A 25597-nucleotide genomic window follows, 5' to 3' on the forward strand; every position below is an offset into this window, starting at 1 on the left:
GGAAGGGGCATTGACAAAGCAATTGCAAAAGGTGAAAATTCTTTCTCCCTCTGAACATGACTCCTGTCAGCCATGAAGGAAAGGTATGCCAGCAGGGACAAAGTTACATGCCAGACAGGCAGGTGGACCACTGTGGGAAAAAGTATCCAGTATATGAGGAAAGTAGCTGTGCTGCAGGTGGTGTACAAGGACGACTTGAACAAATACCAATTATCCCAAAATCCAGATAGCATCAAGTACAATGACACATGTGGCAGAGGTCTGTATGAAGGTTCCTATCATCACACAAACTCACCAGCAGCACTGGCCTGAAAAGATTGAGAGAAACAAAGATGGACTGGGGGATTGTCTGACCAACCCCAAAAATTCAAATAGTTTAATTTTCTCCCTGCTGATGCACGTGCCAGCTGTGGAGAAACTTTCCCAAGAGGTCCAGTAACTCAAAGGGAATATATCTTCATCACCTGCATGAACCAGAATCTCAGCTTCCAGAAGTAAGCATTTTTTTTTTCAAGAGATAGGTATGCACCACGTCACCCTACAGTTTTACCTGCACAACCACAAAGAGAATGTAAGCAGGTGGGATGAAAAGCTCACCTCTACCCTATAGGCAAGAGTACATGAGTTGGTAGGGAAAAGAATCACAGATTCCAGGAAAACAGCAACTCCAATTTCCATTACACAGTTCTCTAAACAGAGTAGATGGTCCCATCCTACTTCTCTTGATAACGACCCTTTTGGTTCACATTCATGTGAAGTGAGCAACAAATACAGTAACCAGAACTGGAAGGGCCCTGCCTGCAGCCAGATGGAGGAAAGGGGCAACTGTCAATTCAATGGCCTGGCACAGGAGAACCACAGGAGCGTAATAAGGCTCTGTACAAAAGACTTACATGACATATGTACACAGACTTTACAAAACAAATAAATTCCCTTTCATATTCTCCTAACTGTTATGCTTTGTTAACAGAGCTGGCAGTTCACATCTATTACTATTAAAAATGTGCAGTACAGGCATTCAAATTATGTTTTGATTTTTTTAAACAGAAGATGATGAGTAGAGAAGAGCACAACAACTTCACTCTGTTCTGCACACTCAAGCTGAGTTAAGTAAAAAAATTGTGTTTGTACGCTGAATACCTTCAGTGCAGAATTAAAAAACAGGTTACAACACTACGCAACGCAACATGAAAATTTTTTTACCACTGCTTTATCTACAAAAAATAATACTCTCTTAATATTATATGACAGATTATCTTTAAACAAGAACTTTTTGTTGTTTGTTATGTGCTTACAAAGGTTAGCAAATGAGATCCAATCTCAGCAAGAGCTCATGCTTAACTACTTACAATCAAAGCTTTCTTTCATTATTGTTTTTTTTCTTTTTACACTATTTAAGTAACATAAATATTCTGGAATTACTGAAAGCTGAAACACCCCCATATTCTCATTCTCAGTGAAAAACAAATTTTAAAAAGTTTACATTAACATTTGTCACTAAGTGGTCAATATCCGCAAGATTTGTAGTTCATTAAACTCAAGTGACCACATTCCGCTTTTCAGATGCAGATCTGAACAAAGAACAAAGTTCTCAATGTTCTGTGAAGGTAACAAAATTGATGCTCCAGCAAAAAACACTAAAAGTTTAAGTTTCCTTTGGAAATATCTTCAAAGCTGAGACAACATGAATTTTTGCCTTATGTGAACTATAATAAAAAAATTCCCTTTTAATTCATAGAAAGAATTAATTTTAAAAAAAATCATTTTTTTATTAAATTATTAATTATTTATAGAAATAGCACTGGCTATACATAATTTCAACAAACTGCAGACATAAATTGTAACACCTTCTTGTTTGAGATTCTTCTGCTTCCATAGACTTGTTAATGAAGCTCCATTATCTGAATTTTTCATCATACCATTACAAAACATCTTCAGAGAGTACATATTTTCTGTTTAACAAGAAGGGTACTGGTACCCTTATTTTTTTCGATGGTAGCAATTTGAAAATAAGGTCAAAAGCCCAGACCTGTTTCGCAACGAAACACATACTTACAAAAGTTACACACAAAAAAATAAATGTAAATAACTTCAACAGTAGAATAAATAACCACAATTCTGTATCCTATCTTGAGGGGAAAAAAAAATCTTAAAAAAAAAAAAAGTTAATTACTTAGAATTGATGTTTAACACAGCACAACCTTGACGTTTCCAAGTCAAACCTCACTGCAGCATTGGATTTTAATATTTCCTGTAATATATACACACAAGCAAAATTTTACACAAAGACACAAAGACTAATTGAAAACTTCAAGAAAATATCTATTTGCCTTATATTTCACTATGCCAAATATTGAAAAATAAGGTCAACAGTTGTAACAAAAATACACTTAGTCACGAGAAAACTCAAGTGAATCAAGAAACTGCAGAACCATTCAAATTTAAGAACCAAGAAAACTTGAGGAAAATCACTAGAAATCTATTGAAGACTGCTTAAAACTTGACTGTGCTGTTTTAACCCACCATCACATGAATGAATAACTGTTACATACCCTCTACAGACATGCTAAACCATGCATTTCTGAATGCTGTTTTTTCAAATCAATATAAGCATAACCTATCAACACACGGAAGTGGAAAAATACCAACATTTTTAGCTATTTAGAAAACCTAAATTTTACTTTCCTGATTTACACCAAGCTCAAAATACCTGGGTGTAAATTAGGTACTCCCTTCCTGCTACCTCACATGATTTTCACAAGGGATAAAAAAGATAAATTGTTCTAAAGGGCAGGTATGTCATTCACACCGTATGGCAACAAAGGCAATAGTATTAATCGCCTTTTTTTCTTCCCACCTTCGCTGGTCACAATCCGCCCTAAAGCATCAGGGCAAGCAAAGTGCATTGTCTCCCATCCAGAGATCCCTTATGCGCAGCTAATGAAATAAGATCAGATACAACTTTGAGAAGCATTTGTGTTATTAAGACTCACTACGGGACACACGCTGCAGAGGGCACTGCTGCGAACGAGGCACACGCCATCCCTCCTCGCACAGCCTTGCTGGCGCCCGTTAGCGGCCCCTCGGCGGCGGTGAAAGCCGCCCTTCAGCAAAACGCGGCAGCTCTACGGGGAGGTGCACAAGCGGAGGACAAGGAGGGCCACAGCACGGGGCTGCCGGGAGCCGAAGGGAGAGGCGAGCTTCTGGGCGGCCTCGGGGCACACTTCTATCAGACCTAGGACTGGGCGCCACGCAGGGGAGACCGAACCCCGGCTACCGCCAGGAGGGCGCAGCCCCGCTCCAAGGACGCGGCCGCTCCCTCAGCCCAGAACCGCCATCTTAAGTGCGGGCGCAGCGCCTTTCCCCCGGCGCTGCGGCCATACAAAGGCGGGGCACGTGATCGGCCCGCCGCGAGAGGCGGCGGTGCCCGCACTCAAGATGGCACGTAGGGCCTCCCGCCGCTCCCCTCCCGCCACTACACGGCCCCTCCGCGCCTCTTCCTCAGTCTCTACGCCCCGGAGCCAGCCGCGCTTACTCTGGGGGATAGAGGCGCAGCTCCTCAATATCGCCCAGGAAGCCGAAGAGAGTCCGCATCTGCTCGCTAGTGACCGCCGACGAGAGGTTCGTGACCTGGATGACGGACGTGGGGCCCAGGGGGAAGCCCAGCGGCACCCCGATCCCTCCGCTGTTCATCATGGCGGATCCTGCACGACCGCGGCACTGGCGGCACGGCCGCACGCAGCCGGGGAGGCGGGTCCGAGACGAAGAGCGGCGCGCGGCGTATCAGCAGAGCGTCCCCGCGCGCCGCCGCTCTAGCCGCACACTCGACTGCTCCTGGAGGTGCTGCCGAGCTGCTCGTCTCCTGCCGGTAGAGGCGCTGCAGGCGCTGCTAGCTCTCTCCGCGGCGGAGCTCCTGGTTTGGTGGCGAGGCCGCGCTGGGAGAGGCCGGCGAAAGGTTCCGCTTCCCTTCGGTTGCCCTGGAGCCGGCAAGGCAAGCGGCTACGGGCGGGGCTTCGGCTGCCGAGCCGTTAACGGCAGCGCAGGACTGTGTCTGCCGGATTTGGAGGAGAGAGAGATTCCCGATAAAACGCTCGTTGATAGCCGAAGGGCTCTCTTGGTTGTAAACAGGATCTTTCAATGAGAAGCAGTATAAAGCCTTGAAAACCTTCATCATAATGACACTGAACAGGAAGGGCTGTGAGGGAGTGGGTCGTCAGTGGTTTTGTTAAAGCTGGATTGGGAATCCCTCCCACTTACACTGAGTTTGCCCAGAGTTAGAGTCATAGAACCATAGAATTGCTCAGGTTGGAAAAGACCTTGAAGATCTAGTCCAACCACAGCCTAACCATACTGCCCTAACTGACAACCCTCTGCTAAGTCGTGTCCCTGAGCACCACATCCAAAGGGTTTTTAAACACATCCAGGGACGGTGACTCAACCACCTCCTTGGGGAGACTAATATTACAGTTCTTAACAACTGTTTCTGTAAAGTTGTTTTCCCGATATCCAACCTAAACCTCCCCTGTTGCAACTTGAGGCCATTTCCCCTCTTCCTGGTTCGCTTTAAACATTAAATTGATGGAGAAAATGGAACTGTGGCTGTGTGTTTTGGGCAGTTTGTGCTTTAAAATCTACCTGCAGTCTGAATTAGCTGATAAATACAGTGCATCCTAACACTAAAAGGGTAAGGTTGCAGGCGTGAATGTTTGAATTCTTTTAGATCTTCCATGCACCAAACCTAAACTGAAAAAGGATTGGAGCAATCTTGAAGCTGTATGTGCTGAAAATAGATCTCAAATTTGTGATACTTCTATGATCAAGTAGGTCAGCTGGAACTGGCATGTCTCTGACTCTTGGTTACTGCTTCTGTATTTGCTCATGTACTTCACCTGATAATAAAGTAGGAGCAGTATGTTACAGAATTTTAAATAAAGCCTGGACATCTGCTTGAAATTTCTTAGAAATGAGTATGTTTCAGATAGGACTGAAAATAATAGTGCATTCATACTCTTTTCTAAATGAAATCCAGATTCTAAAAAGCTTCAAGATCCAAGTTAAATCTTTTCTTTCAGGCATTCTTTAATCTTACGCTAATTATGAAGCTATGAATCATATAATCATAGAATCACCAAGGTTGGAATAGACCCAGCATCACCAGGACCCAGGTCCAATCATCCACCTATCACCAATAGTTCTCACTAAACCATATCCCTCAAAACAACATCCAAACGTTCGTTGAGCACCCCCAGGGTCGGTGACTCCACCACCTCCCTGGGCAGCCCATTCCAGTGCCTGACCACTCTTTCAGAGAAGCAGTATTTCCTTACATCCAGCCTGAGTCTCCCCTGGCGCAGCTTGAAGCCATTCCCTCTGGTCCTATCACCAGTTACACGAGAGAAGAGGCCGACCCCCAGCTCACTGCAACCTCCCTTCCGATAGTTACAGGGAGCAATAAGGTTTCCCCTGAGCCTCCTTTTCTCCAGACTGAACAACCCCAGCTCCTTCAGCCTCTCCTTATAAGCCCTGTGCTCCAGACCCCTCACAGCTTTGTCGCCCTCCTTTGAATCCGCTTCAGGGCCTCAGTGTCTTTCTTGCAGTGCGGGGCTGAAAACTGGACACAGCACTCGAGGTGCGGCCTCACCAGAGCTGAGTACAGGGGGACAATCACTGCCCTGCTCCTGCTGGCAACACCGTTCCTGATGCAGGCCAGGAAGCCATTGGCCTTCTTGGCACCTGGGCACACTGTCTGCTCACGTTCAGCCGAGCATCAATCAATACCCCCAGGTCCATTTCCTCTATGCAGTCTTCCAGCCACACCGCCCCAAGCCTGTAGTGTCGCCTGGGGCTGTTGTGGCCAAAGTGCAGGACCCGGCATTTGGCCTTGTTGAAACTCATCCCATTGGCTTCAGCCCAGCTCTCCAGCCTGTCCAGATCCCTCTATATGGCCTCGCTACCCCCAGGCAGATCCACACTTCCAGCCAACTTGGTGCCATCTGCAAACTCACTGAGGGTGGACACAATGCCCTCATCGAGGTAATCAGTAAAGATATTGAAGAGGACAGGCCCCAGCACCGACCTCCAGGGAACATCACTCACATCTGAGTGAGATGCTTAACTGGAGAATTCAAGACCTTCCATTATATTTTAGGCAAAGTTAAACTGTGTTATGATTTTTGTATCTGTAGAAATGTTACATGAAGATTTCTCATGTTTTGACAAATAACCATTCAGATGGCTAGCAGAAAGACATAAACCACTACTACTCTGAACACTCATGTTGCTTCTCTTTGCATGTGTAGAAGGTCCAAAATCCCCAAGCTCTAAAATTTACTAAGAGAAAAATTCTGTGATGTCAGAAGTGACTGAGATATCCTCCCTGAGGTAAAGCCTTTAATAATAAATACAAAAATCTGAGCTACTGCTACTGCTCTCTGTCCCCAAAACAAAACAGATGCAAAACTCCATTTAAATTCAGTATTAGCTTGGAAAATATATATATATGAAAAAAATTTGAACTTGGGTTTCAGAAGAATATGAAGGAAAAAAACAGAAAGCTAGAAGCCTTTGTTTTCAGAGGCTGTCATTAAAATGTCAGAAGCAAGCCATGAATTTGCTTTAGCCAAACTGTCTGAGGCTTAAGAATATGTAGTAGTCACTCTCTCTTATAATTAAAAAAAAAAAAAAAAAGTTACAGTGTACCAACTAATGTGTGTATAAATGCAGGAAGGGTATCAATGTACAGATGTTTCATGTTAATTACTCAAATGAGGCCTAGAAATTATACGATAGTCATATTTTTTCTTCTTCTCCCAGGTAAATATTCAATTAATAGCTGGCCAGTTTTCTGAGGTTTAACCCTGGTAGGCAGCTAGACATGACATGTCTGTTTGCTAACTCCCCACATTTGGATGGAAAAGAGAGTCAGTATGAGTATGAGAATTTGTTGGCTAAGATAGACTGTTGAGAATCATTTAATGTGAAAATGACTCTTGAGATCATGAAGTCCAGCCATCACTTGGCCTGATACCAAGGATGTCCAGTCCTCAGATCTCTTGAATACCTTCAGGGACGGCAGCTCCACCATTTCTCCAATGCAAAGCAAACCTTGCTGTGAAGAATTTCTTCCTGATAGCTTGTCTAAGCCTCTAGTCATGCAATTTGAGGCCATTGTTTCATTTAGCAGTGCTTGTCACATGAGAAAAGAGACACTTACTCTTTATGCTACACCCTTTCAGGTGTTTGTAGCGATTAGGTCTCCCCTCAGCTATTTCCAGACTAAAGCATCCCGGTTTTCTCAACCACTCCTCCTAGGTCTTGTTCTCTGGTCTTTTCACTGGTTTGACTGCTCTTTGAATACACTCAATACCGCTCCAGTACAGGGGCCCAAAACTGACTACCATGCTCGAGGTGAGATCTCATGAGCGCTGAGTACAAAGAGACAATCATTTTCCAAGTTCTGCTAGCCATGTTATTTCTCATACAGATCAGGATGGCATTGGCCTTCTTGGCCACCTGGTTACATGATTGTCTCATGTTCAGTCAGGAAGGATGTGGAGCTCTTGGAGCGGGTCCAGAGGAGGGCCACTAAGGTGATCAGCACATCTACAATGGAGGAAGGTTGAGGGAACTGGTCTTGTTTAGCTTGGAGAAGAAAATGCTCTGGGGAGACCTCATTGTGGTCTTCCAGAACTTGAAGGGAGCCTATAATCATGAGGGGGAACGGCTGTTTACATAGGTTGATAGTGATAGGACAAGGGGGAATGGTTTTAGACTGAGACAGGGGAGGTTTAGATTAGATATTAGGAGGAAGTTTTTCACCCAGAGGGTGGTGAGGCACTGGAACAGGTTGCCCAAGGAGGCTGTGGATGCCCCATCCCTGGAGGCATTCAAGGCCAGGCTGGATGTGGTTCTGGGCAGCCTGTCCTAGTGGTTGGTGACCCTGTACACAGCAGGGGGCTGGAACGAGATGATCTTTGTGGTCCTTTTCAACCCAGGACATTCTGTGATTCTATGGTTCTTTACTCAAATACAAACTGGCTAGGATATAAAGCAGTGTGATTCAAAAGCAAGATAAGTGCTACTAGTTGAAATTGCAGGGCAAACATGAACAATTTCTTTTTTTTTTTTTCGTTCTGTTCAGTGCTTGACCTCCACCAAGATGTGATTTATTACACTCTGCTTTTCTGCAAAGAAAGCCAAGTTCTCAGTCACTTAGTTAATGTTGTAGCAAACAATGTTTGGAATTACTCAGTCAACCACATGAAATTATAGCTTGCATTGGCAAGCAGAAAACACAGCTGCATATCGAGCTTATTATTGTCAAACCAAGTACAACTGCAAGGTGGTCTACATAAAGCTTTGTTTGGTAAACATTAGCTGGGTACTAGAAAACCTCAATAAATTTGCATCATTGTCAGCAAAAACAGATAATCTCAGAGGCTCCCATCCATCAAACTATTTGTCTATATGTCAGATTGCTATTTCTACTCATCATAACATTTTTCTGAATTACTGGTTTTGTGCGACATTACAACTTTTGTTGCTCATTTGACTCTACAATGCTCAGTTAAACAAAGAAAAATGATTCAGAGGCACATTGTTTAGGGAAGAACTGCACAGGTAGCCATAGTGTGGCTGTGTGAATGATACTCCTTTCAATGGGCATTTTGTGGCTGAGTTTGGGTGTTTTAGTGTAAGCTATTTACACATCTGCACATATAAATATTTGTGCAGGATGCTGACAATACATTCTTTTTCTGTTTCTCAGTCTGACTTCCATAGTTTTGCAATTATGGGTAGAAAAAAAAAAGCCAACAGTCTTCAGGGGAAAATAATGTTCAAAGATTAAAATAACCATTGTATAACACAGTTTGAATTTAAGGAACTTCTGACCTGTTACTGAGACTTCAGTAAATGCTTGAGTGGATGGTACAGATATTTAAAATATCATCATCATCTAGCCAAGGCTAGCACCTTTGTTTCTCATTAAAGCATGCATGCTGTGTGTTCACTAACTTCTTCCTTTTCAAAGATCATGAATTGTTGTGTTTAATTTATATATTTCAAGAGATCCAAATAAAGGTGTATAAATAAATAAATTTGTGAGCAATACTAGAATGACACTAAAACCAGCATATTTTCATTGCCTTTGCTGCTTAGGTTTGTTTCCATAAAGGTTAACTTCACATCATTTGTATCACCACACAATCAATATCCCTAGGTTTTGTACCGATGGGGGATACAGAACACAGGAAACAAAGCTATCATTTACACGATAGATTACGCAAAAAACAAGCTCTTGATTCTAGGAAATAATCCATAATCTACTTGATCTGCAATCTCAAAAATGAAATAAAAATGCATTTAACAAAACAATCTCAACAGATGACAACAATTTCATATCCCTGCCCAGGAACATCACAGGAAGACTTTCTGGCATAATTCTCACCACCATCTTCAGATGAAACTTGAGCTAGAACTCTTATAATTGCACATACAGTGGGATTAATGGACAACCTCAGACATAATCAAAGTTAACAGCTGAAACCTTTCAAACATCCTCCCTCTGCTCGACAGCAATCTGTACAAAGCAGCGTTGGAAAACTGAAGCAGCTGTGACATTTCTGCACCTGCTTTGTATCTCTATTATGGAAAACACATTTCTACCCTTTACAGACCAAAAATGAGAACAAACAGGTGAAAGATTTGAGAACAAACTGCATCCAGTTTCAGACTAGCATTTCTTCAGTCACTTATTAGAATAGCTTTTCCACACAATGCTGGATTACAGAAACATGATTTCCTCAGGAGGGTTTTTCAGAAAATCTTCTACAACATATAAAATTCCACACACCAATTTTCTAAGTTTCTACTAAATTATAATTTCTATGAATGTATTTTTTTTCATTAACTGCCATCATTATACACATTGGCTTAGTAATTTGGATCATATTTGTATTATCTTTGGACAATCACCAACAGCGTGAAGGTTAGCAAGAGCAAGTGCTGCATTCTGCACTGGGGATGGGACAACTCTGGCCATGTCAGGGCAATGCCCGGTATTTATACAGACTGGGGGAAGATCTTGAGAGCAGCCGTGCACAGAAGGACTTGGGTGTCCTGGTAGACGAGAAGCTGGACACAACCCAGCAGTGTGTGCTTGCAGCCCAGAAGGCCAACTGTGCTGTGGGCTGCATTAAAAAAGGGGGGGCCAGCAGACAGAGGGAGGTGATTGTCCCCCTCTACTCGGCTCTTGTGAGGCCTCATCTGCAGTACTGCGTCCAGGCCTGGGGCCCCAGTACAGGAAGGACGTGGAGCTCTTGGAGCGGGTCCACAGGAGGGCCACTAAGATGAACAGAGGGCTGGAGCACCTCTACTATGATGAACAGTTTGTTTAGCTTGGAGAAGGCTCTGTGGAGACCTCATTATGGCCTTCCAGTACTTGAAGGGAGCATATAAACATATATACAGCTTTTTACATCAGTTGATAGTGATAGGACAAGGGGGAATGGTTTTAGACTGAGACAGGGGAGGTTTAGGTTAGATATTAGGAGGAAATTTTTCACCCAGAGGGCAGTGACGCACTGGAACAGGTTGCCCAAGGAGGTTGTGGATGCCCCATCCCTGAAAGCATTCAAGGCCAGGCTGGATGTGGTTCTGGGCAGCCTGTCCTAGTGGTTGGTGACCCTGCACATAGCAGGGGGTTGAAATTAGATGATCATTGTGGTCCTTTTTAATGCAGGCCATTCTATGATTCTATGATTCTATGATGTCATGGTTCTATCATGGTTCTATTTTTTCTGTTCTGTTTTTTGTGTTTCAGTATTCCACATCAAAACATCATGTAGTGTATGGGGCATTGAAGTGTTAATGCCCCAGTTCCAGGTACTTATCCCTGTACATTACAGAAATCACGGGATCTGGCCCTTCCGGGTGGGGGGGGCCGCTCTCGGGTGTGCTCGTGCTGCCTTGCAATGGGTGCTTTCCTAGCCGTTCCAAGCTTTTCAGGTTTGATTCGGTCCCAGTAACTCTCTCTCCCATCTTGTCTGATTTATTAATCTCAATTTCAATTAAATTGTATTATATTGTGTTATCTTGTATTCTGGTATTATAGTAAAATAAGTTTTCCTCCATAGATTGTTGCTGCTGTTCTTTTCCTTCCTTCCTTCCTTCCCATTTTTGTGGGTCGGGAGTGGGGGGGAGGGCAGAGGCCTGTTGCCCCCTGTCACAGATGTAGATTGGTCTAGCCAACTCTGTGACACATGATTCTATGATTCTATGATTCTATGATTGATTCTATGTGTTTAGACTGGGGGGAGAGAGGTTGAAGAGCAGCCCCACAGAGAGGGATCTGGGGCTCTGGTCAATGGCAAGTTAACATAAACCAGCCGTGTGCCCAGGCAGACAAAAAAGCCATCTGTACCCTGGTGGCACTAGGCCCAGCACTGCCATGGCGTGAGGGAGGGGTTTTCCCCTCTGCTCTGTGCTGTGCGGCCTCACCTGCAGCACTGGGTGTGGTCTGAGTGGCACAGTATAAGGACATGAAGCTGTTAGTGTCCAAAGGAGGGCTACGAACGTGTGGAAGGCTGCTGGATGTGTGCTCAGCACAGAGCAGAGGAGCTGAGGGGAAGCATGATGGCGGCTGCAGCTCCTCACAGGAGCGGAGGGCAGCGCTGAGCTCTGCTCTGTGTGACAGCGACAGGGCCTGAGGGAACGGCATGGAGCTGCGTCAGGGGAGGGCAGCTGGGGGCTGGGGACAGGGTCTGCAACACAGTGAGGCTGGGCACTGGGACAGGGTACTGTCACCACTGGCTTCATAAATTGCTTTAGCAAATAAATATTTAATGTGTAACGTTTCCTAGAAAGTCATATACAATATACACTGTTACGAAACAATTTTAGTACTGATGTTGAAAATTTTTTCCAAGTTTTAATGTCTTAAGATGCTTTAAAATGAGTGTACCAGTATCAAGGGAATAATAATTTATACAATAAAATGATCTACTGCAAATAAGTTACTACAGAATCAGCACCATTATTCAAATGAGCAAGTGAATATCTATGGATTTTTAAAAATTAAAATACAATAGAAAAAAAAGTAAGTTTTCTCTGTTTGGAAGCCTTGCAGAACGTTTTCTAGTTTTTGTGTTTATCAAGACCAACCCAATCAGTCACTTCCTAATGTAGTTAGTAAAGGAAAAAACTTATATTATTAATTATTTTTCCAGTTCCTAATAGTATGTCAGTTAACCATCTGCTAAAATTTGTTCCAAGATTTGTTGGAAAACCTTTTTCAGTTTAGGAGCCATAGTTTTCAGCTGAAGTACTTCTGGCAGAAACATTCTCCGCAGAAATACTTTCTCTGCGCTCAAAACCAATTGCTGATTATTCTATTGTGATAGAGAGCTGTTGCAGACAATGATCAATCACATATGCTAAGTTGTTATGATTTTAGAAGCCTGAGCATAATACTTTCAAATCACGCATTTTGCCAGTGCATATTTATAACTCATCACTTCAACGTGTTCTGGACCATCTTAGGACTATTGCCATCCAACTCACATCATACTTGTTTTATTGCATCTTCTTATTACAACTTTAAGATTTCTAATCGGGAATTCAAATGAATGTTTTGCTGAAAATATTCTTACTCAGCCATTACGAGACAGCAGCTACACATTAATTGAATATTTTATAGCTCAGTAAGTCTATCTATAACTATGTAACAGATTTTCCCTTAAATAACTGCAGCCTACTTTACAAATGCACAAAGTCCTTCACAGAATTTCTGATGCAGTCCAAAATATATAGGTTGTAATATTTGTCTCTCATTTCCCCCCCCCCTTTTTAGCCAAAATAGCTTTTTCTACACTTAATTCTTACCCATAACTCATAGCATTATCTCAAATTACAGTACAGAAATTTATGCAGTGATCTTTTAACAGTATCAGAAAAATCAGACACAAGAACACAGACAGAAATCAGATGATGCCATACTTGAAATGAGGCTGTTAGAAAGTGACAAAAGAGGGGTAGTAGGAGAATTGTAGAATCAAAGAATCGCTTGAGTTGGAAGGGACCTTTCAAAGTTATCTAGTCCAACTCCTGTGCAATGAACAGGGACAGCTACAGATCAGGCTACTCAGAGCCCCATCCAGCCTGACCTAGGATGTCTTCAGAGAAGGGGCATCCACCACATCTCTGGGCAACCTGTTCCAGTGCCTCATCACACTCACTGTAGAAAACTTTTTCCTTATATCCAATTCAATTCTCTCTTCTTCTAGTTTGAAACCATTTCCTCTTGTTCTGTCACCACAAACCCTGCTAAAGAGTCTGACCCCTTCTTTCTTATTCTCCTCCTTTTGATACTGAAAGGCTGCTTTCAGGTTTCTCCAAAGCCTTCCCTTCTCCAGGCTGAACAGCCCCAGATTTCTCATGCATAGGAGAGGTGTTCCATCCCGTGGATTATTTTTGTGGCCCTCTTCTGGCAATCCAACAGGTCCATGTCTCCCCTGTACTGAGGACTCCATATCTGGATGCAGTTCTCCAGGTGAGGTCTCACCAGAGCAGAGCAGAGCAGAGGGGCAGGATCAGCTTCCTTGACTTGCTGCCCAAACTTTTGATGCAGCCCAGGATTTGGTTCGTTTTCTGGGCTGTGAGAATGCATTGCTGGTTCATGTCCGGTTTACCACTCACCGGTACCCTGAAGTCCTTTTTGGCAGGGCTGTGCTCTACCCTTCCACCTCCCAGTTCGTACTGATTGTGGAGGTTGCCATGACCCAGGTGCAAGACCTTGTACTTGGCTTTGTTGAACTCCATGAGATTCACCTGGACTCAGGTATCTGGATATCTGGAGCCAGTCTAGATCTCTCTGGATGATATCCCATCCCTTGATTTTTTTTTTTAACTGTACCACAGAGCTTGGTGTCATCCACAAACTTGCTAAGAGTGCACTCAATCTTACTGTTGATGTTACTGATGAAGATATTAAAGAGCATGTAAACTCCTGTGAACCCTCAGACTAACTTAAGGATCTGCTGCCACAGAGTTTTGGACCTGTGGAAGATTTATTGAGCACTGTCAGCTGCAATTGACTTGGGTTGCCTGAGGCGTATATTGCAGCTAACCTGCTTTTGGAAGGTGAAACACCCACCTTGAAGCTGCTGCTCTGTGAGAGTGCTGCCAAGAACATAGACAGCGGATCTAGCAGTTCTTGCAGGTGTGAATAAGGGCTCCTCGTCTCAGTGGTGGTGATGCACCAAAGGGCACACTCCTCAGAGAGCAGCGTGGGATCAATGAGCTATCCTCTCCAAGACTCCCACTGAGAGGAAAGATGGTAAGAAGGACAGAGGGACTGGTACTGTGCTTCAGCAACTTGTTGCAGAGCTGTCAGCAACATGGTTTTTGTTTCCATGACTGTGGAAGTCTCTCTTGGAGAGATGGAGTAAGTGGTGATGGTGAAAAATGCTGCAACTCTTAAGATTCATATAGTCAGGTACTCAGATAATCTCCACCTATCACATTAAAAAATATGTCAAGTCTAGAAATCAAAAATCTTTTCACTACTGGAACATATATCTGAGCAGAAGCTGGTTGCACACCTGTCCAGTGTAACTTGGAAGTTACTGAATGGGGAATATGGGTGGCAAAAATGAGCTAGTGATGTGATGTGAAATGCGATATTAAATTAATTTTTAACAGTTTGCAGTGGCTTTTTTTCTTATATTTTATATTATATAATCAGTATATAATATATATTATATTCATTATATAGTCATTATAAGTCATTATATAAGCTTCCTTTCCCTGCCAACAGTCATTAGTTTTCTGTAGTCAAAAATCTTCGTAACTGCAAGAAGAATCAGATGGAATCATGTCACAGAAAATGATATCATATATTTCATTGCTTACTTGTTGAGGATGAATAAGAATGTAAATTAAAAACAGTGGGCTCCCAAGACTAGAAGCAACTGCCTTATAGAAATACACTGGAGACCACTCTGCTCAGTGAAGCAGTAGCATTCAGTGTTTCAGGAAACAGTCTTAAAATATAAAGAACTTTCATATTTCAGAATATCAAAAGTCAGAAGTTATGCAGATGGGGCTTACAGTGAGCTTGGCTGAGCAGGGATCTTCATCTAGAGCTTAGGTGTAAAAAAATTGTGGACACTAAAAATAAGGTCAGGCAGCATGGAAGGATAACAGAGCTGCTATTCATTAATGTAGGGAGAAAATTTGTCCAGCCAAAGCTCAGTTAGAGTTAAAGCTGGCCAGTACTGAGGGGAAAACATAAAAGGCATTTTAAAGTATGTTAACAGCAAAAAGAGGACCAGAGGTAACAGTGGTCTGTTATTTGATGAGGTTGGTCACCTCACAAATAGGAATACAGACAAATAAATAATTTTTAATACCTTCTCCACCCTCAGACAACTGGAGCTCTGAGCTGGAGGACAGTGAATGCACTAACAATAAACTCTCTGCCAACTACTAACTTGTGAGAGATTTGCTACTCTAGCTGGATATGTGTAAGTATCCAGCTGATGGGATTCTGATGGGATTCATTCCAGGGTACCCAAAGAGACGGCTGACATTATCACAAGACCTCTCTCAATTATTTTACCATGGTTTTGGCAGTCTGCAGAGATCCCAATCATAGAATCACAAGTTTGGAAAGGACCTGGTCCAACCGTCCTCCCATTTCCATTGCTAGCACAAGCACTAACCCATAACCAGCTCCTCATCCAGACTCCTCTTGAGCACTGCCAGGGACGGCGACTCCACCACCTCCCTGGGCAGCCATTGCAGTGCCTGACCACTCTCGGAGAGAAAAAGTTGTTCCTCATGTCCAACCTAAACCTCCTCCAGTACAACTTGTGGCCATTTCCTCAAGTCCTGTTTGTTGCCGGGGAGAAGAGGCCAAACCCCTCCTCATGACAACCTCCCTTCAGGAAGTTGTAGAGTGCATTGAGATCTCCTCTGAGTCTCCTCCAGACTGAACAATCCCAGCTCCCTCAGCCGCTCCCCATAAGACTTGTGCTTCAGACTCCTCATCAGTTTCATTGCCCTTCTCTGGACACATTCCAGGGACTCGATGTCTTTCTTGTAACAAGAGAATCTAGAGGCTAGCAAGGTAAGAAAGAAGAGCTTGGTAATTGCTGGTCTGTCAGCCTCACTGCAGCACATGGCAAAATGATGAAGATTATTCTGGGACTTACTGAAAAGTACCTGAATGTCAATACAGCCTTTGGTCACAGCCAACATAGGTTTATGATGCGGAACTCTTATTTAACAAATTTAATCTCCCTTTACAACCAGGCTACCCACAGTTGACTAGGAGAAGCCTGCTGATGTAATCTTTCTGGATTTCAGCAAAGCTTTCAGTACTGTTTCTCACAGCATCCTTCTGGACAAAATGTCCAGCCTACACCCACAGCATGATGGGTGAAAAACTGGCTGACCTCAAAGTCTTCTACTAAATGGAGGACATAAAACCATTATTAGTGTCCAAAGGAGGGCTGCAAAGATGGTGGATGGTCTAGTGGGCAAGATGCCTAGGGAGTGGCTGTGGTCCCTGGGTGTGCTCAGTGCAGAGCAGAGGAGCTGAGGGGAGGCCTGATGGCGGCTGCAGCTCCTCACAGGAGCGGAGGGCAGCGCTGAGCTCTGCTCTGTGTGACAGCGACAGGGCCTGAGGGAACGGCATGGAGCTGCGCCAGGGGAGGGGCAGGTAGGTTGGGAAAAGGGTCTGCACCAGAGGGTACGTAGAGCACTGGAATCAGCTCATTTGGTTTATTCATTCCATTCATTCCAAATGAGAACACTTCCACATTTCTCAGCTGCAATGATGATATATATCACAGAACCCTCAACAGTTGAGGTTGGCAGAGGCATCTAGAGGCCCCCTGCTCCCAGCCCTGCACGAGCACAGACATGCAGGGCAGAGGACCTTGGCAGCTTTACAGGATCTCTCAGAAGGAAACTCCAGCGCCGTCACTCTTACAGTAATGAATGACCTGCTTCATGATGTTCAGACAAAACCGGTTGGTGCCCATTGCCTTGCTGCAGAACTGGCCATAGCTCAAAAAGAGTCCGGCTCCCTCTTCTTCGCCTTCTCCTTTCAGGTATTTATAGACATTTGTAAGATCATCACTGCTTAGTTACAGCGGAATAGTGTGTAAAGTGGGTAAAGTAAGTAAAGACAAATCTAGTTTTTCTAAAATTATCTCCTGTGACATCAAATAAGTTTTTCTTTTGTAAGTTTAATGCTGTAAAGCAGAACTCAATCTAGATTTGGCCTTATCCAGTTAACTCCAGTAAAAGGTGTTCTTTGTCTGGTGATGAAAGTAGCTTAGAGATTTACAGGTATGTCCTCTCGGGAAGAGTGAGAGGAGAAAGGGAAAAAAGAAAAAGGAAATAATTCAGTACTTGTATAATCTCAGATTCTCCCATGAAGCAGAAGCAGCTGTGGGTAGCTTTATTTCATACACATCGATCAGCTCTTAGAGAGAAAGTATGAAAGGCTCCTCAGAGCCAAACCAAATTTAAGAAAGTAAGAAAAGTTTAACACTGTTTATAAGCTAGTGAAATTAGAGTAATCATGATTACTGTAATATATTTTTTCATTTTAGTGGTTAGATTCTTAGACCTTCATTTTCCCAAAGAATGAAGGCCTTAACTGGTTTTCTTCATAGTTAGTTTTCAGAAGGTATGTTGTTCTAATTGTAAAAATATTTTTTGGAGGGCAGATTTAGATTTATCCTTTCAAATGGAAAACTGTATTAGGTTCTCCTGTCAGTCTTTAATTTTTCAGAATAATTGATGTGCTCTGAGGCACAAAACCTTTTAAACTGACTTGTTCTAGTGGGTGTTGGGGAAAGATAGTTTTTGAAGGCAGAAGAGCAGAAAGGATTTGAAGCCATAACCTGAAAAATGCTTCCTAAAGTCAGCTCTTCCCCAAATGAATAGCAGAGGATGAATGTAAAAACATTTTTGAGAAAGAGGTTCCTTATCTGACCTTATCCTTATCAGGTCAGATAATGTTAACAACATTAACATGTTGTTAATGTGTGCAACATGGAAGATGGTAGAAATAATGTTCTTGTTTGTGGCAAAATAGGGTGGCTCTACACAGGCTGTGTAATTGATTCCTCACAGCATAGGATGAATACACATAAAATAAACATTATTTTTATTATTATTTGGGAAGAACTATAGAAGTACAACTCAAATGAAACAACTCACTTCACGCACAATTCCTTTCCTGCTTGAATACTTCCTTTGGCCAAAATGGATAAGACACTGTAGCAAATAAGCAAATTGTAGGGACTTAGATATACTAACAAATAATACAAGTGAAACGAAAAAGAATAAATTTGCAGTCTGATGCATAAAAAGCAGAAAAGATAACGAATTCTCCCAGAGTAATGTCCACAGAGACAAAATTAAGGGGAAGGAGGTAGGGAGAGGGAGGGGTTAAAATTCCAAACTCCCAGTTGGTAACAAATGCAAACATTTAAATGTAGAGGGCCCAACACTCCAGGGTCGTCAAGGCTGTAACCCCTTACAGTTATGGTCTCTTTTCTGCATAGAGGAACTAGGAAAGTTCAACACATCAGATTGGTATGCCAGCTTCACATTTAAAGCAATGGTGAGTTAGTCTGTGCTTTTACATTGTCAGTTTCCAAGAAAACTGGATGTAAATCCACATTTGCCTCTCCTATAATGTTTGTGCCTTTCTTTTCCCAATAGCCTTTGTACATCTTATTAAGTCAGATCCAAGTTACCCTATTTAAGTCTGCACTTAGTCTTTTTTGCTATTTCAACTACTTCATTTATACTAGACATTAAAAGACTACTCATCTCTTTAGGATAAGAGTCACTAGTTGATTTCATTATAAAACTTGGCAATTCAGAAGTGGTTTTTTATTGTTTTGTTTTCTCATTGGTTTTGTGGTTGTTTTTTTTTTTCATAATTCTTAATAACTCAGTCTTACAACAAAACCAATTCAAGCAGACCCTTGTTGCACTGAGATGGATGGAGCTAAAAACACGAGTAAGTCTTTATTAATGGATATTGATAGTAGGTTAATGCCTATAAAAACTACACAAATATAAAATTGTGCCATGGAGAATTTCCTAGAAGTTAAAAAAGTCAATTACACAGAGCTTTAAAGAGCATTAGTTTATTATCTATTCTCCATGTGTTACCTCAGGAACAGTCTAATTATATACAAAAATTTGGAATGTTGAATAAATGCCGATCAATAAAAACATTTCATCACTGTTGACTGGGAATATTTTTAAACAAAAAATGTCCCAAATCATAAAGGTTTGATTTTGTGTTGATTATTGCTATGCTTGTGTTCATAGAATGCTCTCAAGTATATACACACTTAAAAACTCCAGTCCAAAAAAGAAACTAAAAATATTTACACAATAAATATGTGGGGAACTTAATCTTTTCATTGTATCAGTTGAACTGATTCTTTAATGAACGAGTAAGAATAGAAATAATTAACAGAGTATACATCAACTCACTGCCATTCTAAGTTACACTGTTGACAGATGCTTTTTCTGTTCAAAATGTAGTTTAAGAAAAATGCCAGTACTGTCTCTCCTCCTGCTGAATCCCAATTAGACTACTTCAAAGGACTTCCTTCTCAGACTCTCTGCAAAATCATCTAGCTTGACATGTATTTAAGATTACACACAGACACAGAAGGAACAAACACAATTCAACCCATTGAAAACTTCAAGGTTTACTGAGTTAAGTCAGTATAATCCATGTTTTATTTGATGGTTAGTTTGCTAATTTACTCAAGACAAACTTTGGCCAAATGTTTCCATGAGAGGTACTAAAGTTCTTCTATAAAACTCTGTTTCTACGGTTCTATCATAGCCAAGCAGTTTTTGATAGAATTGTCTCTTGACAAGTCAATCTGAAAATTAAGTAACATAACACAGTTTAGAACTCCTCTTAACATTAAAGCAAAATACAACACAGTATTATTCCTCAGTGATATAATTAAATGTACTGTAAAATGTATATAAAGTCAGCCCGAGATCAGTAAAGAATCAGTTCTGCTTTTTGGACTTTTCCCTTCCCAAAGATTCAGGTTATGTAGAAGACCAATTTAGGACATGTCTGTCTGTTTTTTTTTCCCTTTAAAAGGCAGTGTGTGATAAAAATAAAATGATTGAAATTAATGAACGTATGATGTGAACATTTTGCTTTTTCAATAAAAAAATATAAACTAAATAACCAAACACATCTCAGAAGGGGAACACTGAAGCCTGCCATTATATAGCTACGTCTCTCATTCTTTTCTTTAAAGATTAACAGCACACAGAAAATAAGTGAATTTTTATCAAAATACAGCACATTTCTGCTAGTATATTTAAAAAAAAAAACAATTTTCCTATGTAAATATCACTGAAAATCAACTAAAAAGAATTAAAATATACAAAGAGTTGTTAAAGGGTTTCAATTAAAATTATTAGAACTATACACAGTACAATAAGCAACAGTTAACATCTTTAAAAGAAGTGCAATAATATTGAAGTTCGCTTATTTAAAAAGTACTGCCTGTTTATTACCGTTAGCTATGTATAATTCCTCTCTTGTAGTTAATTTCCCCAAAACTAAAGGAGGCTGGTATTTTTGCTAGCTTTATTAAATGCATTTACTTCTGTACACATGGGTTGAAAAGAAAGCAACTTCTACTTGTTTCAAACAATCAACTTGCATGTAAGTAAAAATGAACTGCAATAACTGAATATTGCTCCAATGACAGGCTTATCATTAGCCCTGATTAAAAACAGTTACTGGTCTTCTATGGCACTTTTCCCTGGTCCATAACAACTGTGTATTAATTGACACTGCAGATTGCGTAGTCTTTATTGAATTACAAAGGAGAAAAGAGAAAAATAAAGTTAATGTTTCTGGTAAACAAAATTAATACAAGCGTAATTGAATATTTTACACAGTAATAAGGAACAAAGGCAGCCTGTGGTAAATCACTATTACATTAATACAGTTAGAAACCCTTTAATGACTCTGAAGTGTGTAGTTCACATTTAATGTTACCTGTAGGAACAGCCCTTTAAGAAACATCATTACAAACTGGTTGGTTGTAAGTATACCCTCCCTTTGCTCTCCATCTCGTCACAGCAATTCTCCATCACTGTTTGAAGTTTCACAAACTTGCTTTGGTTACCTAGCTCCATGCCTATGGTCTCCTTTTTGATTAACAAGGCAATGCAAAGGCCAAACAAAATCGAGATGACTTTCATAACCTTTCTTCCATCATCTATTTTGTGTGTGTTTAAATATATATTACAGGCAACAATCTTAAAAACTGGCCATTTTGGTTTCATTTTAAAAATCTGAAAGGTTAAAATGGAGTACTTTCTATAAAGACAAAAGTACCACCACTTGCACAAAATCGGAGATTTCCATAGCAAAGAAAAATCTCTGGGCACGTTTCCACAGTACAGCTGAAAAAAAGTATGTATTGAAGAAAACCCAACTGAACATGAATCACATGGCAAACGAATAATCAATGACTACATTAGGAATAAATCCTGTACAATATCACAGATTTGTAATTACAGTCTTCCTAAAAAACACCATAGTCTTTTATTGCATTTTCTATTGGTAGACGCACACTCCAGAACTAAATGCTCTTTTGTCTTTATTGATTCCAGATTTAGATAGCAGATAGTTGATTCACCTGACCTTTGTACTGTCCGACCAGCACCACCTTCCATCTACCCATTCATCTATACAATGTGCACATATCAAAGCCAACATTTAATATCCCCTTTCCACATCTATAGAAGTGGTTTCAGCATAACACATTAATATCTGGTGAATAAAAATAAAGGCAATAAACAGCAACAGGACAGACAGCCCTGCCATCTGTCCATTGGCTACAACGTGGCTTCTTAAAGCCTCGCACAAAGTTTAGTAATGTGTATGAATTATCCAAAAATAAACCTACCATCTGTACAAAACAATAACACAGGTTTGTTCTTGGAGGAGTGATCCTTAGATTGCTATAATGCTTAAAAACAAGTTTATTCACCATATGTATTTCCAAAGTGATTTCCTGTATGTTCTATACAGTGGTTTTTTCCCCTTTAACCACAAGTTCAGTTTTTCATTTCCTGTACAAATATTGATCATAATTCTTTTCAAGTTCCTTTAATGTATAAAAATAGGCAAAATATTCAGTTTCCCATAAGTCCTTCAATGAATCCTGTTGGCTTTATCCCCATTATCCACAGAATTTATGAAGAAATTTCTCTCACAACGATGAGTTCCACTGTATTCTGAAAAGTCTTTAGCAAAGATACTGCTTGTCCATGGTCAATATTTATGAAGCTATATCCATTGGCCTAAAAAGAAATTTTTAGAATTGAAAATGGCAGTCTGATATTTAATGTTATGTCACTAATGCTTAAACTAGGTTCAAAATAACAAAATCTTACATGCATGCAGGCAGTAACATGCTGCTGATTCAATCATTCCATGATTAATGTCAGCAGAACACACACGTATATGCTATAAGGAATTCACAGATCCTGTTAGCCTTGAGAGAATTTTGTCTCAAGTGCACTGAAAATATTTGCAAACAACCAAAAGAGAAATCTGAGCTTGAAAGCATCAGACATTAAATTCTTCAGCCTGAATACAGCCATGCTAAAGAAAAGCAAAGGCAGTACAAATGATATATCTCAGTTTAAATACCAGAAATGGATTTGTGATTGATAAATTAAAAAGTATTTAAACCTCTAACAAAAAGCATTCATAGCACTGGAGCCCTTTTAGGACTTTACTCCTTTTCTCCCATCAACAAACTTTCTTTCTTCCATGAGCACAGTCTAGCAGTGAGCCAGATTGTTCTGCAAGGTTATACAGTCTTTACCTGTGTACAACTTCCCCAGGACCTGACTGGATAAATCTCTGATCAGATCTTTGTGCCAATGCTCTTTCAAGGCTGGGATTGAAATCTCCTGGGGTCATCCCAGCTTCAATTTTCCTATAATCAAGTACCTCTGTTATTCCTAAAATGGGCTTGGCAAACATGGGCAGCTCTAAGCAGCCTACAGAAATGAGCATTCAGCTTTTCAGGATGCACTGCTATACATTCATACTCAGTCTGAGTCGTGAAATGCAGAGTGACAGTTTGGTCTGTCCACTGCTTCCAGCTCTATCTCCCACCTTTCTCCCAGAGGGGTTGGCACTTCTTATGGGGACAAAGGTCCAGACAAAATGTCACCAAAGGTGACAGTTAAGGCCAGTTGTGCTCTTAGCTGCTCCATTTTGGAGTTGTGCATGCTTCTCCTATTACCTAACACGTATTCTTGCTACTAGAAAGACCCTTTGTTATAAAGGCAGTAATTTGTAAGTCTGTCTAGGGCTACAAAAGCAGTTTTAAATATAGAATGTTGAGAGAACAAAAGCAGTAATAATAATTCCATGCCATCATCTATATGGTATGTCCTAACCTAATATGCAACAGTATCTTAAGACTTCCATGCAATTATCTGGGCACTGGTCGTGTAGAATATTTTGCTTGATATATGTGCTAGATATACATTACAATATACTTCTAATGTATATTTTATGGAAAATGTTGTAATAACAAGCATAGGAGAGAAATCTGAGGAGAAATTGTAGACAAATGCAGCCGTTTTCATGACTAAATGTCATAAAGAAGACAGGACTGTTGTTACATTGTCACTGAGGTACCAGGGTTATATTTGCTGTTAGACCAAAAAAATTTGTTAGCTATGAGAAATGAAAGAGCTTGTAATTGTCTATAGATGCAAATGCAGCATCTTCATGAGCTCTTAAAATCTATAAAATTCTTCATTAAACAGAAAGCAAAACCCTAGCAGAGTGCCAACAGGACAGAAAGAAACTGCATTACAATGCATTACAAGAGAGGCAAATGAAATTCCATAAAGTCAAGAATAGTCCTTTAAAACAAAAAAATACCCTTCACACACATTCTACTCTAGTCCAAGGTTTAAAATGTTATTCTTCTTCCTGTGTGGAGTGTTGCCCCTTCATTTAAAGTATTTACATCACTAAGAGTGCTATGAATGGAAGCTAGCTTTCTCTTGTCAGGAGAAATGTGTACTTAATTATTTACCCCACTCAAAACCAAGTTATCTTAAAGACAGATTAATTTGATCTTAGTTCATTTTTTCGTGTGCGTTAGCAGGCTTTCTCTTCCATTGGAGGGATCATGCAATTTGTTTTTGCTTAAGAAAACTGTTCACACAAGATGGTACTTTAATGGAAATGTGAAGTTTGTCTTTGAAAAAACTGAAATACAGCAGAGCTAATTCTATAAATACCTTTACACTGGTAACATGGAGAATACTTTTTACCAAGAGGTTAGCTCTGCAACTTGAAGGGTGCTTTAAATATTCTGTTAGCCTCTTTCTGTAGAACAATAAGGTTATATAATCCATTCAGTCATTTCCTTGACCCCTCCAAAAATAACTTGCGAGTTCATTAGATAATTTCAAGCAAATCTAATAGAAAAGTGGTCTGAAAAGAATGAACTTGCTGCAGAAAAACAGGCTGCAGAGCTGCAACCAGAAGCCAGAGCACCTGAAAGAAATTGTTTGGCTTGCTCGTGGCAGATGGGGTAGCCAGGAGGCACACATTGCGAGCACTCAGGTATCAGTCAGTCAGCAAAGAAGTGGCTTCTGTCAGTGGCTGTGCATATCCAACCTGCCAGCTGGGGGCAGGCAGCAAAAGCCGACACAGTCTGTAGCTCTGCAGTGTGGGGACAGCAACAGAAAATGGGCTTGAGGAGTAACTGATGGCCATCACACAGTTTATTATTCAGAATATTGTATATAAATGAATACCAGTTAATTAAATGAATGACAAAGTCTAATTGACTTGCTCACATTGAATAACAACATTAGGACTATTTTTTGCTTTTAAAATTATGGAAATTAAAATTACAAAAAATATTCAAAATTTGAAAAATGATTCAAATGATCAATGCTTCAGCTCATCTCACTTATCCTAACATTAGGTAGAAAAAAATTGAAATCACCATCGCAAAACGCTAGAATGGCTCCAGAGAGATACTAGTGATCTACACAAAAATGAAACATACTGCTTTTAGAAAAGAAGCAAATTAAAAATGAACTAATATATTACACAGGATAATTGATTATATGACTACAGTACCTGAATTATTTTATCCCCAGGTTGCAACAGCTTAGATGCTGGTCCTTCAGGCTGTACTCTGGTTACAAATATACCCTTGAAAAACAGAGGTGGAAAATATTTTTGACAATTTATTTCATAAAATTAGGGTATACAAATGTAATTTAAAACATTTCAATTTTCCATCACAAATAGAAGGGGATGCAGTATTATTTTATGGCTGCTTCTTTTTCCATTGTTAAATCCAGGGCAATTGCCTTTAAAGGATTACTGAAGGGCAAATCCTGATTCGCCTAACGTGTAACTCAAGGCTTTGTTTAATTTGGCAGATGTATATATAAAAATGAATTATCAACCAGAGAAATAATGCTGTAGGCTAAATCATGTTTTCTTTTAAGA

General features: G+C 40.7%; 2 protein-coding genes across 8 annotated transcripts in view; both read right to left on the minus strand.

Moving 5' to 3' along the window:
• The window catches only part of SREK1 (splicing regulatory glutamic acid and lysine rich protein 1), a 45555-nt gene extending 41831 nt beyond the window's left edge, over positions 1 to 3724 (minus strand). The window contains exon 1 of the mRNA XM_042825600.1: positions 3536 to 3724. Coding sequence (XP_042681534.1) covers positions 3536 to 3696 — 161 coding nt within the window. The 5' untranslated portion in view covers positions 3697 to 3724. The remainder of the gene's footprint in view (positions 1 to 3535) is intronic.
• Positions 3725 to 19738: 16014 nt separating this feature from the next.
• ERBIN (erbb2 interacting protein) overlaps positions 19739 to 25597 on the minus strand; it is a 110727-nt gene continuing 104868 nt past the window's right edge. For all 7 annotated transcript variants that reach the window (XM_042825871.1, XM_042825867.1, XM_042825870.1 and 4 more), the window contains 2 exons: positions 25220 to 25294; positions 19739 to 22395 (listed from right to left, as the gene is read on the minus strand). In XM_042825871.1, the coding sequence (XP_042681805.1) occupies positions 22288 to 22395; positions 25220 to 25294 (183 nt within the window). In that variant the 3' untranslated portion in view covers positions 19739 to 22287. The remainder of the gene's footprint in view (positions 22396 to 25219; positions 25295 to 25597) is intronic.

This window comes from Centrocercus urophasianus, unplaced genomic scaffold, assembly GCF_019232065.1.
Source record: "Centrocercus urophasianus isolate 14NV4802_14NV808 unplaced genomic scaffold, USGS_Curo_1.0 seq_25, whole genome shotgun sequence".
Lineage (NCBI taxonomy): Eukaryota > Metazoa > Chordata > Aves > Galliformes > Phasianidae > Centrocercus > Centrocercus urophasianus.